Here is a 14,994-nt window from a genome sequence, read left to right as displayed (position 1 = left end):
AAATCGACTCCACATTCACGCAATTCACGTTCGCGGCTTCGTGCCACGTAGTCTAGAGTGGGCTTAATACCGTTTTAGAGATGTTCAAAGTTCAAAACAAGAAACAGTTCGCACTATTCTCGTAACTTAATCTTTCAGAATGTGAACAAACGTAACGAGGAGTTGCGACGCGCACGCGTTGAGGCCGCCGAGCAGGCCAACACCAAATTCTACAAGAAGTACATGCGAAATAAACGCGATGAACAGGCGCGTCTCATGTACAGTGCACGTGACACCATATTCAAGAATAAGGACGCGCCGAAGATGTTTCTCCGGTAAGACAACACCAAATTTTGCGAAAAGATTTGTATGTTCATGTTCCCCAGGAAAACCACAACAGATATCTCTGTCAAGCAATATGATTATTATAACTAGCAGACCAATTGTCGCTAGAAAAAGGCGCAACGTTTGAAAAATGTATATGCTTCGTGGTGGTTGGACCTCCCGCACCAAATTTTCCTTACGCGCCTTTTTACTGGTAAATTGGTTTGCCATTGCCAGTCTAGTCTAGCCATGAATCTAGTAAGTCTAGCTTATAGATCTATCCGGTCGCGGGAAATTTTCTGCTATCTTGCTGGTAAGAGCGAAAGGGAATTAACCTATACCTTTCTCTATCTCTCTCAGCACAAACTGTCCGGTGTCCGAGTACCTCATAATTTTAAACAGGACCCCTATGGATTCATTTAATGCCAGATTTTAACTGAGGATTCAATTAATTCAAGTTTCAGCCAAATCAGATTAAAGTATATTTTTATGCTATTTCAGTGCAGTTATAGAGACCTGCGTACAGAAAGAGCAGCAAGAACAGCTCAAGTTTAAAGGCGAGCGAATGCGGGAAGAGAGAGAGCAGAAGAGGAAAGACGACGACGAAATCATCCGCCGCGCGGCCGAGTGGCACGCTCTCATGAAAACGAGGCGTCAAAGTCGTTTCGAAGTTAATAAACAGCACCAGAAAGAGATTTTGGAACAGTGAGTAAACTCTATACTACATATATGACTTTTTTAACCAAATTGTCGGTTGTCGATAAGTTGATTTCAAATTGAAGCATGATTGAAGCTATATGGAAATAGCGCCTTATTGACAACCGACATTAAAGTAACCTTTTGATTGAGGATGGTACTTATGTATATAGTCTGGCAAGCCAATATTGTCACTAGAAAAAGGGCTAAAGCGCGCTCCAGACTACGCGGCTTCGCGCCGCGATTCGCGCACGAGTGTGGAGGGACCTTGTAAGTGACCACGATAACGGACTAAGCTAGAATTGTAGAATTTATAATCAGATACGGCGTAAAACCGCACATGTTACGATAGCATCTCGTCCTTAAGCCATGTTAAGTCCGCTCCAGACTACGCGGCGCGAAGCCGCGAACTCGAGTGTGGAGGGAGCTTTAGGGAAAGGATCTCTAATGGTGACGTTATGTTCAACACAGGGCCCACGAAGTGGCTGAGCGCAATCGTACGGAGCACGAAACGGAGCTGAATTATCAGATCGTAGACAACATGAAGGCCAACGAACAGATGGAAGCACTTAGCGAATTTGAGCGCAATTTCGTGAGTCCCTTAATTTGATAGTGTAGGAGATACAAAGTCTGTGACCCTCTTTTTGTATTTTTTCCTAATCAGAGCTAATATATTAAGTAACTGTTGAGCGTCACCCTGGCCGCAGACGCACGGAATTTTCCGTACGGAATGACATGTGCAAGCGAGACAACGCTATGCATGTGTGGAGCGACGTCCCGTTCACACATGTTATTCCGTACGGAAACCGGGTAAAAATTCCGTGCGTCTGCGCTGCAGCCAGCCTCAATAAGGAGGCTTGAACACACGACCTTGACTTTTTTTGTGCCAAATTAGGATCCCCCACATTAGGCTGGCCATATACGTTCGGTTTCCTGATCAAGAATCCGAACTGGGAATAAAGATTCGGAAACATGAATGCACTTTTTTCATACAAAATGTTCGACCAGGCCGTTCTGTATTTTTCTGAACGGGAAAAATACCTGAAGCCCGCTCCAGACTACGCGGCGCGAAGCCGCGAACGCAAGTGTGGAGTCGATTTCGCTGATTAGCGAACTAGAATCCACACTCGCGTTCGCGGCTTCGCGCCGCGATTCGCGCACGAGTGTGGAGGGACTTTGACGTTCGTTCCAAAGCGCAGCCGCGCGTTCGGGTGGAACGAAAAAACCGGCCAAGTGCGAGTCCGACTCGTGCACGAAGGGTTCCGTACCATAACGCAAAAAAAACACGTTTGTTGTATGGGAGCCGCACTTAAATATTTATTTTATTCTGTTTTTAGTATTTTGTTGTTACATATAGCGGCAATAGAAATACATCATCTGTGAAAATTTCAACTGTCTAGCTATCACGGTTCATGAGACCCACCGCCCGCCCGCCCGGTTGATGACGGGCCTGGTGACAGACGGACGGACAGACGGACAGCGAAGTCTTAGTAATGGGGTCCCGTTTTCAGCCTTGGGTACGGAACCCTAAAAAAAACGAATGACGTCATCCCGAATGCAGTATATTTTGTTTGACTCGCCGCACGGACCGAATTTTTCATTCGGTTTCTGTCACGACGGTTGATTATGGCGGTGCTTCCAAACTTAGTCACTATAAAATCTATGCAGAACTAGCACTAAGTATGATGATTATAGGTACCCTCAATTGTTAAATATCAGGTAGGTAAGTAATGTATTCGTTTGGATAGCTCTTTCATAAAATATGGTTGGTTTTAGACACAGTCAATTCATACTTATCTATTTGCCCTGTCAGAACAAAGCCGAAAAAGCCCGAATCCTCGCCGACATGAAACAGTCTAAGGCCGAATTAGACGTCCGACGGGCTGAGGAGCGCGCTCGGGACGAACTGGACGACAAGCTGATCGCCGTGTTACAGCGCTCGCGGGCCAGGACCCAGGCGCTGAGGAAGAAAACTGAAAAAGAAGTAAGCAGATAGCTACAATAATAATGATGATTTAGATGCGTGGCTGGCAGAGGAGCGCGCGCGCGACCAACTGGACGACAAGCTACAATGCCATGTGCCGATAAAGAACTGAACGAGGTGTAAAGCTCGCTCCACACTCATGCGCGAATCGCGGAGCAAAGCCGCGAACACGAGTGTGGAGTCGATTTCGCAGATCTGCACTTAAGTTCGCGGCTACGCGCCGTGATTCGCGCATGAGTGTGGAGGGCCCTTAAGCAAAAACATCAGTTATAACATATGTGTAAACATATGCATATTTTTTATATGCTGTCAGTTTATTATTTCCTCAGAATAATAACTAAAGCAAAGAAGCCGGGCAAAAATAAAAGCTTGGTAAAAGATATCGTATTCACAACACGTTATTACTTTTTGTCTATGAGTGAGTGAGACAACAATCCGCAAGTTCTTTCGTTGTTTTCAGTATTGTCATAAGATGAACTGAGGGAAATGTCAAATGGTCCTATGTGGTTCTATAATATAATCCAGCCAAATAAAATATAAGTTCGTTATTTCACAGGTAGGTGTCAACTGTAACAACTTGACATAGTCGTATTATTTTAGTTGAAATATTTCGGGATGTTTCAGCGGTCATCTTGGTTTATTTTAATTATATTCTTGCTATTCCTGAAAGATTGTTGGAAAACGTGTTGAGTTTTTATTTGTAATGGTTTGAAGTTCCCTTTGTGATAATGTCTTGTGTGATCGAGGGCTGTAAATCGCATACAGGAAGAAAATAAAATACGCACGAACCGATAACCTTTAATCGGTGAGTTTTGTTCAATTTTGAAGAAATTCATTTATAGGACCTGACCCTAAACATAGAAATCGATATATTGTTTATGTAATTATTACTTGCATTCAAGTCTATATAGATTTTTGCATAAATTTTCGAACTTTTCTGCTAAGTATGAAAGGTTATATTTTTGGCATAGTGATGTATCGACCTCAGATCAATAACCTATCGACATTTACAGCTTTCTTATAGTTTGGCCCAGGACTGTCTCATTTTAATTGATGAGTACAGTCAAGGGCATAAATATATATACATTCCCAAAGTCTCAAAAATATGTGTACGCTCAGACAATAAAATCGTGTTCACATATTTTTAAGCTATTTGTCTGGATCGATATTTTTGCCTTCGACTGTACCTATAGTTTTCTTTGTTCTTACTTACTGACAGATTGTGTTTGCCAGACTATAGTTTAATACTAAAAACCGGTCAAGTGCGGGTCGGACGCGCGCACCAAGGGGACCGTACTTTTTAGTATTTGTTGTTATAGCGGCAACAAAAATACATCATCTGTGAAAATTTCAACTGTCTAGCTATCACGGTTCATGAGATACAGCCTGGTGACAGACAGACGGACAGCGAAGTATTAGTAATAGGGTCCCGTCTTAACCCCTTTGGGTACGGAACCCTAATAAAAAAGACATTAATGATCATTGATGTATGTTCCTTTTATTAATATTGTTGGTCACAAAACTCAACTTTTTATTTCAGATTTCCAAAGGACGAGGAATAGGGGATATTACTGCAATGTTCTGCCACCAGAGTGCAGCACTAGCTTTTTTAGTGCACCGTATCGTAACTTATTCATACTGTACCTTTAACAGGTTTTTGACAAGTTTTCAGGGGACCTACCGGAAAACTCGAATCCGAAATTTCGTTATCTAGCTGCCTCTTTATCGCTCGAATACGCAAGAGTGACAGAGATGTTAGATAACGAAAGTTCGATTTTCTTGTTTCGCGATAGACCCTCAGATTGTGATAGTGGCGCCACCTACGCCGAGTTTCGCGTAATATTCCCTATTATTAAATTAAAAAATATATATTACACGAACGTTTTCATTTCCTATTTGGTACAGTCAGCTGCAGAGAAAAGGTACCCCACGTCCATACTAATTTACAGAACTTTGTATGCAGGGGGGGTGCCTTTTCTCTGCAGCTGACTGTACATGACTAGAAACTATACTTAGTCTTTTAGCATTAGAAAAAACGGTAAACCATTTCCACGTGTCTTTTTATTGACAAGTTTTTTTATAAATATAGCAATATTTTACTTATGAAAGCAAAAGTATGTAAATGATCGTATATTATATTTGTTGTGACTTATTTTCAAAGTGTTTTTCGATAAAACGACACGTTAAGATCGCTCGCCTTCTTTCTAATGATAAAAAACGAGAGGTATATTTAGACGGTTCTGAGTGGTAGACTGCAAATGAGATAAAAGCTATATTAGGTACATGCATTAATCCTCATATCAGGCGGCTCTTTGATTCCAAGGATTGCATAATTTTTATACTTTTTAATGATTTTTAGAATATGAAAATTATAAAAAGTATAAAAGTTATGCAATCCTTGTATTCCACGCATTTCATTTCATTTCAACGAGCCGCCTGCTACAGATTTCTTGAAATTGCCGCGTTTTTTCAGGTTCAACTTTCATTAGCCAGACTATTATCAATTTGCCAATTTCGTGATTATTCTTTTACACGGCACATAAACTTATGCATAATTTATCGATATAAAAAGTCGACACAGTCACATCCCTAGCAAATTATCAAACTTATGACCTCAGAATAATGACTAAAGCAAAGAAGCCGGGCAAAAATAAAAGCTTGGTAAAAGATATCGTATTCACAACACGTTATTACTTTTTGTCTATGAGTGAGTGAGACAACAATCCGCAAGTCCTTTCGTTTTTTTCAGTATTGTCATAAGATGAACTGAGGGAAATGTCAAATGGTCCTATGTGGTTCTATAATATAATCCAGCCAAATAAAATATAAGTTCGTTATTTCACAGGTAGGTGTCAACTGTAACAACTTGACATAGTCGTATTATTTTAGTTGAAATATTTCGGGATGTTTCAGCGGTCATCTTGGTTTATTTTAATTATATTCTTGCTATTCCTGAAAGATTGTTGGAAAACGTGTTGAGTTTTTATTTGTAATGGTTTGAAGTTCCCTTTGTGATAATGTCTTGTGTGATCGAGGGCTGTAAATCGCATACAGGAAGAAAATAAAATACGCACGAACCGATAACCTTTAATCGGTGAGTTTTGTTCAATTTTGAAGAAATTAATTTATAGGACCTGACCCTAAACATAGAAATCGATATATTGTTTATGTAATTACTTGCATTCAAGTCTATATAGATTTTTGCATAAATTTTCGAACTTTTCTGCTAAGTATGAAAGGTTATATTTTTGGCATAGTGATGTATCGACCTCAGATCAATAACCTATCGACATTTACAGCTTTCTTATAGTTTGGCCCAGGACTGTCTCATTTTAATTGATGAGTACAGTCAAGGGCATAAATATATATACATTCCCAAAGTCTCAAAAATATGTGTACGCTCAGACAATAAAATCGTGTTCACATATTTTTAAGCCATTTGTCTGGATCGATATTTTTGCCTTCGACTGTACCTATAGTTTTCTTTGTTCTTACTTACTGACAGATTGTGTTTGCCAGACTATAGTTTAATACTAAAAACCGGTCAAGTGCGGGTCGGACGCGCGCACCAAGGGGACCGTACTTTTTAGTATTTGTTGTTATAGCGGCAACAGAAATACATCATCTGTGAAAATTTCAACTGTCTAGCTATCACGGTTCATGAGATACAGCCTGGTGACAGACAGACGGACAGCGAAGTATTAGTAATAGGGTCCCGTCTTTACCCTTTGGGTACGGAACCCTAATAAAAAAGACATTAATGATCATTGATGAATGTTCCTTTTATTAATATTGTTGGTCACAAAACTCAACTTTTTATTTCAGATTTCCAAAGGACGAGGAATAGGGGATATTACTGCAATGTTCTGCCACCAGAGTGCAGCACTAGCTTTTTTAGTGCACCGTATCGTAACTTATTCATACTGTACCTTTAACAGGTTTTTGACAAGTTTTCAGGGGACCTACCGGAAAACTCGAATCCGAAATTTCGTTATCTAGCTGCCTCTTTATCGCTCGAATACGCAAGAGTGACAGAGATGTTAGATAACGAAAGTTCGATTTTCTTGTTTCGCGATAGACCCTCAGATTGTGATAGTGGCGCCACCTACGCCGAGTTTCGCGTAATATTCCCTATTATTAAATTTAAAAAAATATATTACACGAACGTTTTCATTTCCTATTTGGTACAGTCAGCTGCAGAGAAAAGGTACCCCACGTCCATACTAATTTACAGAACTTTGTATGCAGGGGGGGTGCCTTTTCTCTGCAGCTGACTGTACATGACTAGAAACTATACTTAGTCTTTTAGCATTAGAAAAAACGGTAAACCATTTCCACGTGTCTTTTTATTGACAAGTTTTTTTATAAATATAGCAATATTTTACTTATGAAAGCAAAAGTATGTAAATGATCGTATATTATATTTGTTGTGACTTATTTTCAAAGTGTTTTTCGATAAAACGACACGTTAAGATCGCTCGCCTTTTTTCTAATGATAAAAAAACGAGAGGTATAGTTAGACGGTTCTGAGTGGTAGACTGCAAATGAGATAAAAGCTATATTAGGTACATGCATTAATCCTCATATCAGGCGGCTCTTTGATTCCAAGGATTGCATAAATTTTATACTTTTTAATGATTTTTAGAATATGAAAATTATAAAAAGTATAAAAGTTATGCAATCCTTGTATTCCACGCATTTCATTTCATTTCAACGAGCCGCCTGCTACAGATTTCTTGAAATTGCCGCGTTTTTCCAGGTTCAACTTTCATTAGCCAGACTGTTAGCGCTGTGGCAACACCGCTAGCAGCGCCAACCAATGATGTGTGGAAACGTAGCCCTGCAGCCCCAAGATGCCAACATAGACGGCGGGATCGGCGTCCAACCAGAAGGCGCGATGCTAGCGCCAGAGTTTCACACATACGACGCATCTTCGGGCATCGCTGCGAGCTCATCCCTCTCTTGCAATCTAACCACCACGATAAACGCGCGTGTCCTAGACATAGAACCTATACATATAGTTATTGTACATTGTAATAAAACCCATTAAAATGGTAATTCTCAAGTGATACCTTGTATTATTTAAACAGCGCAAATAGGCGCTAACATAAATTGGCGACCGTGACAGGACACGCGCGGAACATATTTAAGCATTTTTACAGTGCCACAAACAAGAAAGCGGCCATATTGGGACTCTGTGGGCCTGGAGCAGGCGCCGACGCAAGCCACCACCAACCAGCAACATTGCCAGCCAGCGCCGCCAGCTCAAGATCAACGCAATCAACATCAAAATGAGGCAGCGGCGACTGGGTCCGGCACGCAATCAAGTTACTACAAGGCGGCCGGCGAATCCAGGAAAGTGCCGTGAGGGAGTGCCCAACCTAACCCGTTTTCCTTGCCATTTACCTTAAACATTAATACTTATCTTCTAATTTAAAATAAATTCAACTTAAATTAAACGTAACTTCAAAAACTTGACATTTGTAAAAAATACCTTAGTACATTGACCTCTACTTAACCTTACTTGACAAAGTTGACAACTTAAACTTAAATATCACTGAATTCCCTTCCAATCTAACCTTAAAAGAGTGCTTATTGTCTAATTATTGCCTTTAGTTGTGTTTTACTTTCAGAATAGTTCTTCAAAGTGATAAACGTGTGTGAACTCGTAAATTCTAACCCCCCAAGCCACGTTAGCATATACCAACTGTTAACTTTATTTCTGCTTAAAGGCCTATCGGGGCTTTCTTAATTAGGCACATAAACTATAGTGAAGTGCTATTTCATAACATTTTAAATTTAAAAACGTACTTCGCTAAAAAACCAGTGAAATTGCATGAGCCTTTTTATTTCGTGGGGAAACCTTTTGAGCACGCATTCACGCTTTGTTCTTTGCACTTAAAGGCCCAACCGTGTGTTCTATTTAAAAAATTGAATTATATTGTATCACTTTTATTTTACTTTCGCTGACCTAAGCAGTTTCTTTAACTTCACCGCTGCTTGCACCTTGGTTTGTGTTCGCATATGCACATTTGTTGCACGATTTCAGTGGACGGCCTGTCGAAGTGCGTGCCACGTGCCACGTATACATCGTGCCACGCCCACGTCTGTCACCACGTGTCAGGCTATCCAGTGTGTGAAGCCGCAAGCTGTTGCAACACACCAAGGGCGCCTCTGCGTAGCTGTTGAAGTCAATAAGGGGCGTAAGCTGTTTTGCCAATTTTTATTTTCTTACGTGGATAACTTTAAACTTGCATTTAAATTAAAATTTTATTGCTAGACTTGATAGCTCAGCTAAAAACATAATTCAACATGACTGAAGCTGCAAAAAAGGAAGCTTTTTTGGCAGAACTACGTGTTAAACGTGGCTCCATAAAGGGTCAGATCTCTAAATTCCGTGGTTACTTAAAAACAATCACAGATGATGAAGTGCTAACCGGTGTTAAATTCAATGAGCTGACCTTAAGATTAAACAAAGTTATAGAGTTGTCCACGCGCCTTGACGAGCTGCAAACTTCGATAGAAGTAGCTAATTCTGACAATCTTGACAGTGAACTTTCAGAGCGGGACGTTAATGAGACCCATATTAACACTGCTATAGCTACAGCTCAGAATATACTTGAACGCTCTCAGGCTCAAAAGATATCACCGGAGACTTCTGTAAAAACCTGTTCTTCAGGCGGCTGCCACTCGGAGCATCTCGGCTTCAAGCTCCCTCAAATTAAAATCTCTAAATTTGACGGATCTTATTACAAATGGATGGAATTTAAAGACCTTTATGAATCTTTAATTCACAATAATGAGCACATCAAGCCTATTCATAAATTTCATTATCAGAAGCTTCGAGGGTCATAGCAAATCTTGAAGTCTCCGCTGTCAACTACACTGAAGCCTGGAAATTGTTGTGCAACAGGTTCAGTAACAAAAGGCAACTAATTACTAACCACTTGAATGCTTTATTTAATTTAGAGCCCATACAGCGAGAATCTGATAAATCATTAAGATTTTTAAGCGATCATGTTATTAAGAACCTCCGTGCCCTTAAAACATTGGGACAACCGACGGAGCATTGGGATACAATGTTAGTTCATTTGTTATCTGCAAAATTAGACACCAATACTAACTCAAAATGGGAAGAGCATAGAAACACTCTTAAGGAGTGGCCCACACTTGAAGATTTTAGGGAATTTTTAAAGAATCGTGCAGATATTTTAGAAAACCTATACCGCTCTAAGCGGGACAAACAAGCTAACCACAGGCCTGAGCCTGTGGGTAATAAAACTTCATTTAAACATGATAAAAACATAAAAACCTTCATGATTTCAGAGAAACAAAGTGACAACAAGGGTAGGCCGTGCGTCATATGCCATGGAGATCACAGAGTGTACGACTGCCCAACCTTTAGAAAAATGTCAGTCGACGAGCGCTGGTCGCTGGCGTCCGCTCTGAAGCTGTGCCATGTCTGCCTCCGACCGGACCACGAGACCCGTGCATGCAAGTTAAATGGCTGTCGCGTATGTAGAAAGAGACATAATACATACCTACACACCACACAAACAAACACTACCTCTAGCGGAGCTAACATAGAACAGGCAGTTCAGTCTACCAATAGTGATAGGGTTGATGTAGCCTGCTCCTCCACTATACTAACCACTGACAGTGGAGAGGTGTCACGCACCTTCACTGCTAACACTTTGCTTACCAATAGCGAAGCATTGCTTTCAACAGCTCTAATTGAAATAGTTAACCCTTTCAACAATAAAAAAGAGACTGTGAAGTGTCTCTTAGATAGTTGCTCACAGTCTAATTATCTTACTGAAGCATTAAGACAACGCTTGCAACTTGATCTTCAGCCTCTAACTGCCTCAAATGTTACAGGAATAGGAAATACACCTCTGACCTATAAGCCTGTACTTTGTGCAGCTCATATTAAATCTAAATTAAGCGATTTCAATGCCAATCTTGACTTTCTAGTTTTAGACCAAATAACTGATCGCTTCCCAATCAAATATGTTGACGTTAGTCACCTTAACTTACCTGCTTCTATGCAGCTTGCTGACCCAACCTTTAATGTCCCATCCCAAATTGATATGCTTTTGGGTGTAGAAACGTTTTGGGCCATTGTAACAGGTGCTGCTAAGACAATGCCAACGAGCAAGCGCACCTACCTAATCCCATCCAAACTTGGGTGGCTTGTAGCTGGACCCGTACAGGGAGCCACTACACATGTAAATTCGCTGACCACACGTAGCCATCTTTGCTTAGCTGATCTGTCGGCCCAGATGACTAAGTTTTGGGAGACAGACTAGCTGCCGCCAGAGGCCGACTCCATCAAAAATGGGCGTGAGTTCGAATCTCACCCTATAGAAAAACATTTTGTTGAAAATACCTACCGCCAACCTGACGGCAGATTTGTAGTGCGTTTGCCTTTAAAAGACACACCAGACTGCCTAGGCAACACGTTCAACATAGCTAAGAAGCGCTTGTTTAACTTAGAAAAGCGTTTCAGTAAACAACCTGAGCTTAAATCAATGTACGTTGATTTTATAAATGAATATAGAGATTTAGGGCATCTGTCGGAGTCTGAGCAATGTTACAAAGCCAATCACCTCCCTCATCACCCTGTGATGAAGGAGAGTGAATCTACTCGCTTGAGAACTGTGTTCAACGCTAGTTGCCCAACCTCCTCTGGTTATTCCATCAATGATATCCAGCTGGTAGGACCAAATATACAAAATACCCTGTTTGAGATATTGCTTAGATTCCGTCAGTACAGGTATGTGCTCTCTGGTGACATAGAAAAACAGTACAGGCAAAATTTAATGAATGAAATGGACAGAAACCTACAAGTGATCCTATGGCGCGAAGACGAGCACCTACCTATACGCTCTCTCACTTTAAATACTGTTACATACGGTTTTGCGTCAGCGAGCTGGCTAGCGGCTCGTTGTTTGTGGCAGCTAGGGGCTGAGAGCAAGGATCCTTTGGTTAGGACCATTATACAAAATGATTTTTACTGTGATGACTTATTAACTGGTGCAGACTCTGAATCAGAGCTGCTTCAAATACAGGCTGGCGTATCACAGGTTTTAGCCTCTGGTTGCTTTAATTTGCGTAAATACCGTTCGAATTCAAACGCGTTATTAAAGTCGGAGTACATTAATCAAGATGATCATCTAGCTTTGAGTCAAGCTTGTCAAACACTTGGACTAGGGTGGCAACCCAGCCAAGATATATTAAATTTTTCAATTAAAAATGATCAATCTGATGAAACAGTTACAAAGAGAACAATTTTGTCTAAAACATTTCAAGTATTTGATCCCTTAGGGCTATTAAGCCTATGCACAGTCAAACCTAAAATATTGATTCAAACTTTGTGGAAAGAAGGCAAATCTTGGGACGAGCCAGTTTCTCCTGAAATACAGCGAAGCTGGTCCCGATTTATTAAAAATTTGAATCACATTAAAGCACTTAGTATACCTAGATATGTATTGTGTGAGTCACCTTCCACAATAGAGCTACATTGCTTTTCTGACGCAGCAGAGACTGCATACGCAGCATGCATTTATGTAAAAACTATTTCTGACTCGGGTGAACAACAAGTCCACCTGCTGTGTGCGCGGGACAGAATAGCTCCAATCCGGCGTACAAGTATACCGCGTCTGGAATTGGCCGGGTGCTTGTTAGCAGCACAAACGTATGCAGCCGTTGTAAAGGCCTGGAGACGTCCTGTCTCGCGCACTATATTCTGGACTGACTCTAGCTGCTGCCTGGCTTGGCTAAAGACAGACAGATCCAAACTTAAAACTTTTGTAGCAAACCGAGTAGCCGCTATAGACAGTCTCACTCCCGGAGCTACCTGGAGACATGTACCTACAAAAGAAAATCCAAGCGATCTTGCAACACGTGGTGTAGATCCACAGCATGTCTCTGGAAACGCTCTGTGGTGGGGGGGCCCCGAGTTTCTATTAAAGCCTGAAAATGAGTGGCCAAAGCTAAAGTCTGTAGAACCGGAGGTCTTGCCTGAAATCAAGGTAACGTCTATGCTTACAAGCACAGGCGACGAACCATCTGTCATAGATTTTAATAGATTTTCAAAATATAAAAGGATACAACATACTATGGCTTATGTGCTCCGTTTCATAAATAACTGTAAGCCTAGCATGCCTAAACTAACCGGCTCACTATCGCCACAAGAGCTTACAGACTCTTTACATACTTTAGTTAAAATTGCACAAAAGCAGTCATTTGCTTCCGAGCTTGAAACGATGCGCATGGGTCACAGGTTGAGTCGTAGATCACACATTATAACACTAAACCCATTTATGGACTCACAAGGTCTCTTGAGAGTCGGGGGAAGGCTAGATGCTTCAGATTGTAGTTACGAACAGAAGCATCCCATGTTATTACGTGCTAAACACACACTAACCAAACTCATCTTTACACATGAACACATACGTCTCCTACATGCAGGACCACAGCTATTGCTATGCTCAGTACGGGACTTGATATGGCCGGTTGGGGGCAGAAACCTAGCAAGGAGCACGGCCCACAATTGTGTCACTTGTAAAAGAATCGCTGGCCAAACTTTAAAAAATATAATGGGCAATTTACCAGCGCAACGCATAAAGGCTGATTTTCCATTCACGTCAACAGCTGTAGACTTAGTCGGTCCTTATTTAATAACTGATCGCCGTGGACGTGGATGTAAGATCACTAAATGTTATATGTGTCTATTTATATGCTTAAGATATAAATGTGTTCATTTGGAAGCTGTTAGCGACTTGTCTAAGGACGCATTTGTGCTGGCACTCCGCAGATTTATCGCCAGGCGCGGCAAACCTGCGGAGCTGTTTTGTGATAATGGTAGAAACTTTGTAGCTGCAGCCAAAGAAATAAATGATTTTTTTAAGCTACATGAAAACAATATATCTAATTTTGCAGCTGGTCAGGGTATAAGATTTAAATTCGCGCCAGCTTACGCCCCTAACTTTAATGGCTACGCAGAGGCAGGTATTAAAAGCGCCAAATTTCATCTCAAACGAGTTTTGGGCAACACACACCTTACCTTTGAGGAACTTTCGTCTCTCTTTAGCCAAGTGGAGGCAATTTTGAACAGTAGGCCTCTCTGTCCACTCTCCCCCTCCCCTAATGACTTTTACCCCCTTACTCCCGGGCACTTTCTCATTTTTAGGCCGCTCACGTCGCTGCCGGCTCCGCCACTGCAAGACCGGAACCCAAACCGCCTGGACCGCTACCTGAGGCTAGAGCAGCTGCGGCAACACTTCTGGAAGCGCTGGTCGGCCGAGTACGTGTCCCTACAGCAACAGCGATACAAGTGGCGCGAGAGGCAACGCGATCTACAGCTCGGAGAGCTCGTACTAGTCAAGGAGGAAGGCTTGCCGCCTTTGCTATGGCGCATGGGCAGAGTCGTCAAGCTGTATAATGGAAAGGATGGCGTGCCGCGCGTAGCAGACATCAATACAGCTAGGGGAATAGTCAAGCGAGCACTCAACCGAATATGCCCGCTGCCTGTCCAACAGGGAGAGTCCTGAAAGAGAGTCTTTCAGCGCCCCGGAGTATGTTAGCGCTGTGGCAACACCGCTAGCAGCGCCAACCAATGATGTGTGGAAACGTAGCCCTGCAGCCCCAAGATGCCAACATAGACGGCGGGATCGGCGTCCAACCAGAAAGCGCGATGCTAGCGCCAGAGTTTCACACATACGACGCATCTTCGGGCATCGCTGCGAGCTCATCCCTCTCTTGCAATCTAACCACCACGATAAACGCGCGTGTCCTAGACATAGAACCTATACATATAGTTATTGTACATTGTAATAAAACCCATTAAAATGGTAATTCTCAAGTGATACCTTGTATTATTTAAACAGCGCAAATAGGCGCTAACACAGACTATTATCAATTTGCCAATTTCGTGATTATTCTTTTACACGGCACATAAACTTATGCATAATTTATCGATATAAAAAGTCGACACAGTCACATCCCTA

The 14,994-nt window shown here is 41.6% G+C and overlaps 2 protein-coding genes across 2 annotated transcripts in view; both read left to right on the top strand.

Annotated features, from left to right (window-relative positions):
* LOC134746879 (trichohyalin-like) overlaps positions 1–14,994 on the top strand; it is a 34,917-nt gene that overhangs the window by 667 nt on the left and 19,256 nt on the right. The window contains exons 2-5 of the mRNA XM_063681454.1: positions 139–314; positions 805–1,008; positions 1,471–1,591; positions 2,813–2,983. Coding sequence (XP_063537524.1) covers positions 139–314; positions 805–1,008; positions 1,471–1,591; positions 2,813–2,983 — 672 coding nt within the window. The remainder of the gene's footprint in view (positions 1–138; positions 315–804; positions 1,009–1,470; positions 1,592–2,812; positions 2,984–14,994) is intronic.
* Positions 11,837–14,594, top strand: LOC134746420 (uncharacterized). The gene has a single exon (XM_063680787.1). The coding sequence runs from the start codon at positions 13,027–13,029 to the stop codon at positions 14,536–14,538; it is 1,512 nt and encodes a 503-aa protein (XP_063536857.1). The 5' UTR covers positions 11,837–13,026; the 3' UTR covers positions 14,539–14,594.

This window comes from Cydia strobilella, chromosome 13, assembly GCF_947568885.1.
Source record: "Cydia strobilella chromosome 13, ilCydStro3.1, whole genome shotgun sequence".
NCBI lineage: Eukaryota > Metazoa > Arthropoda > Insecta > Lepidoptera > Tortricidae > Cydia > Cydia strobilella.
Note: the sequence above shows the minus strand (reverse complement) of the source record. Positions and strands in the feature narration are given on the sequence as shown.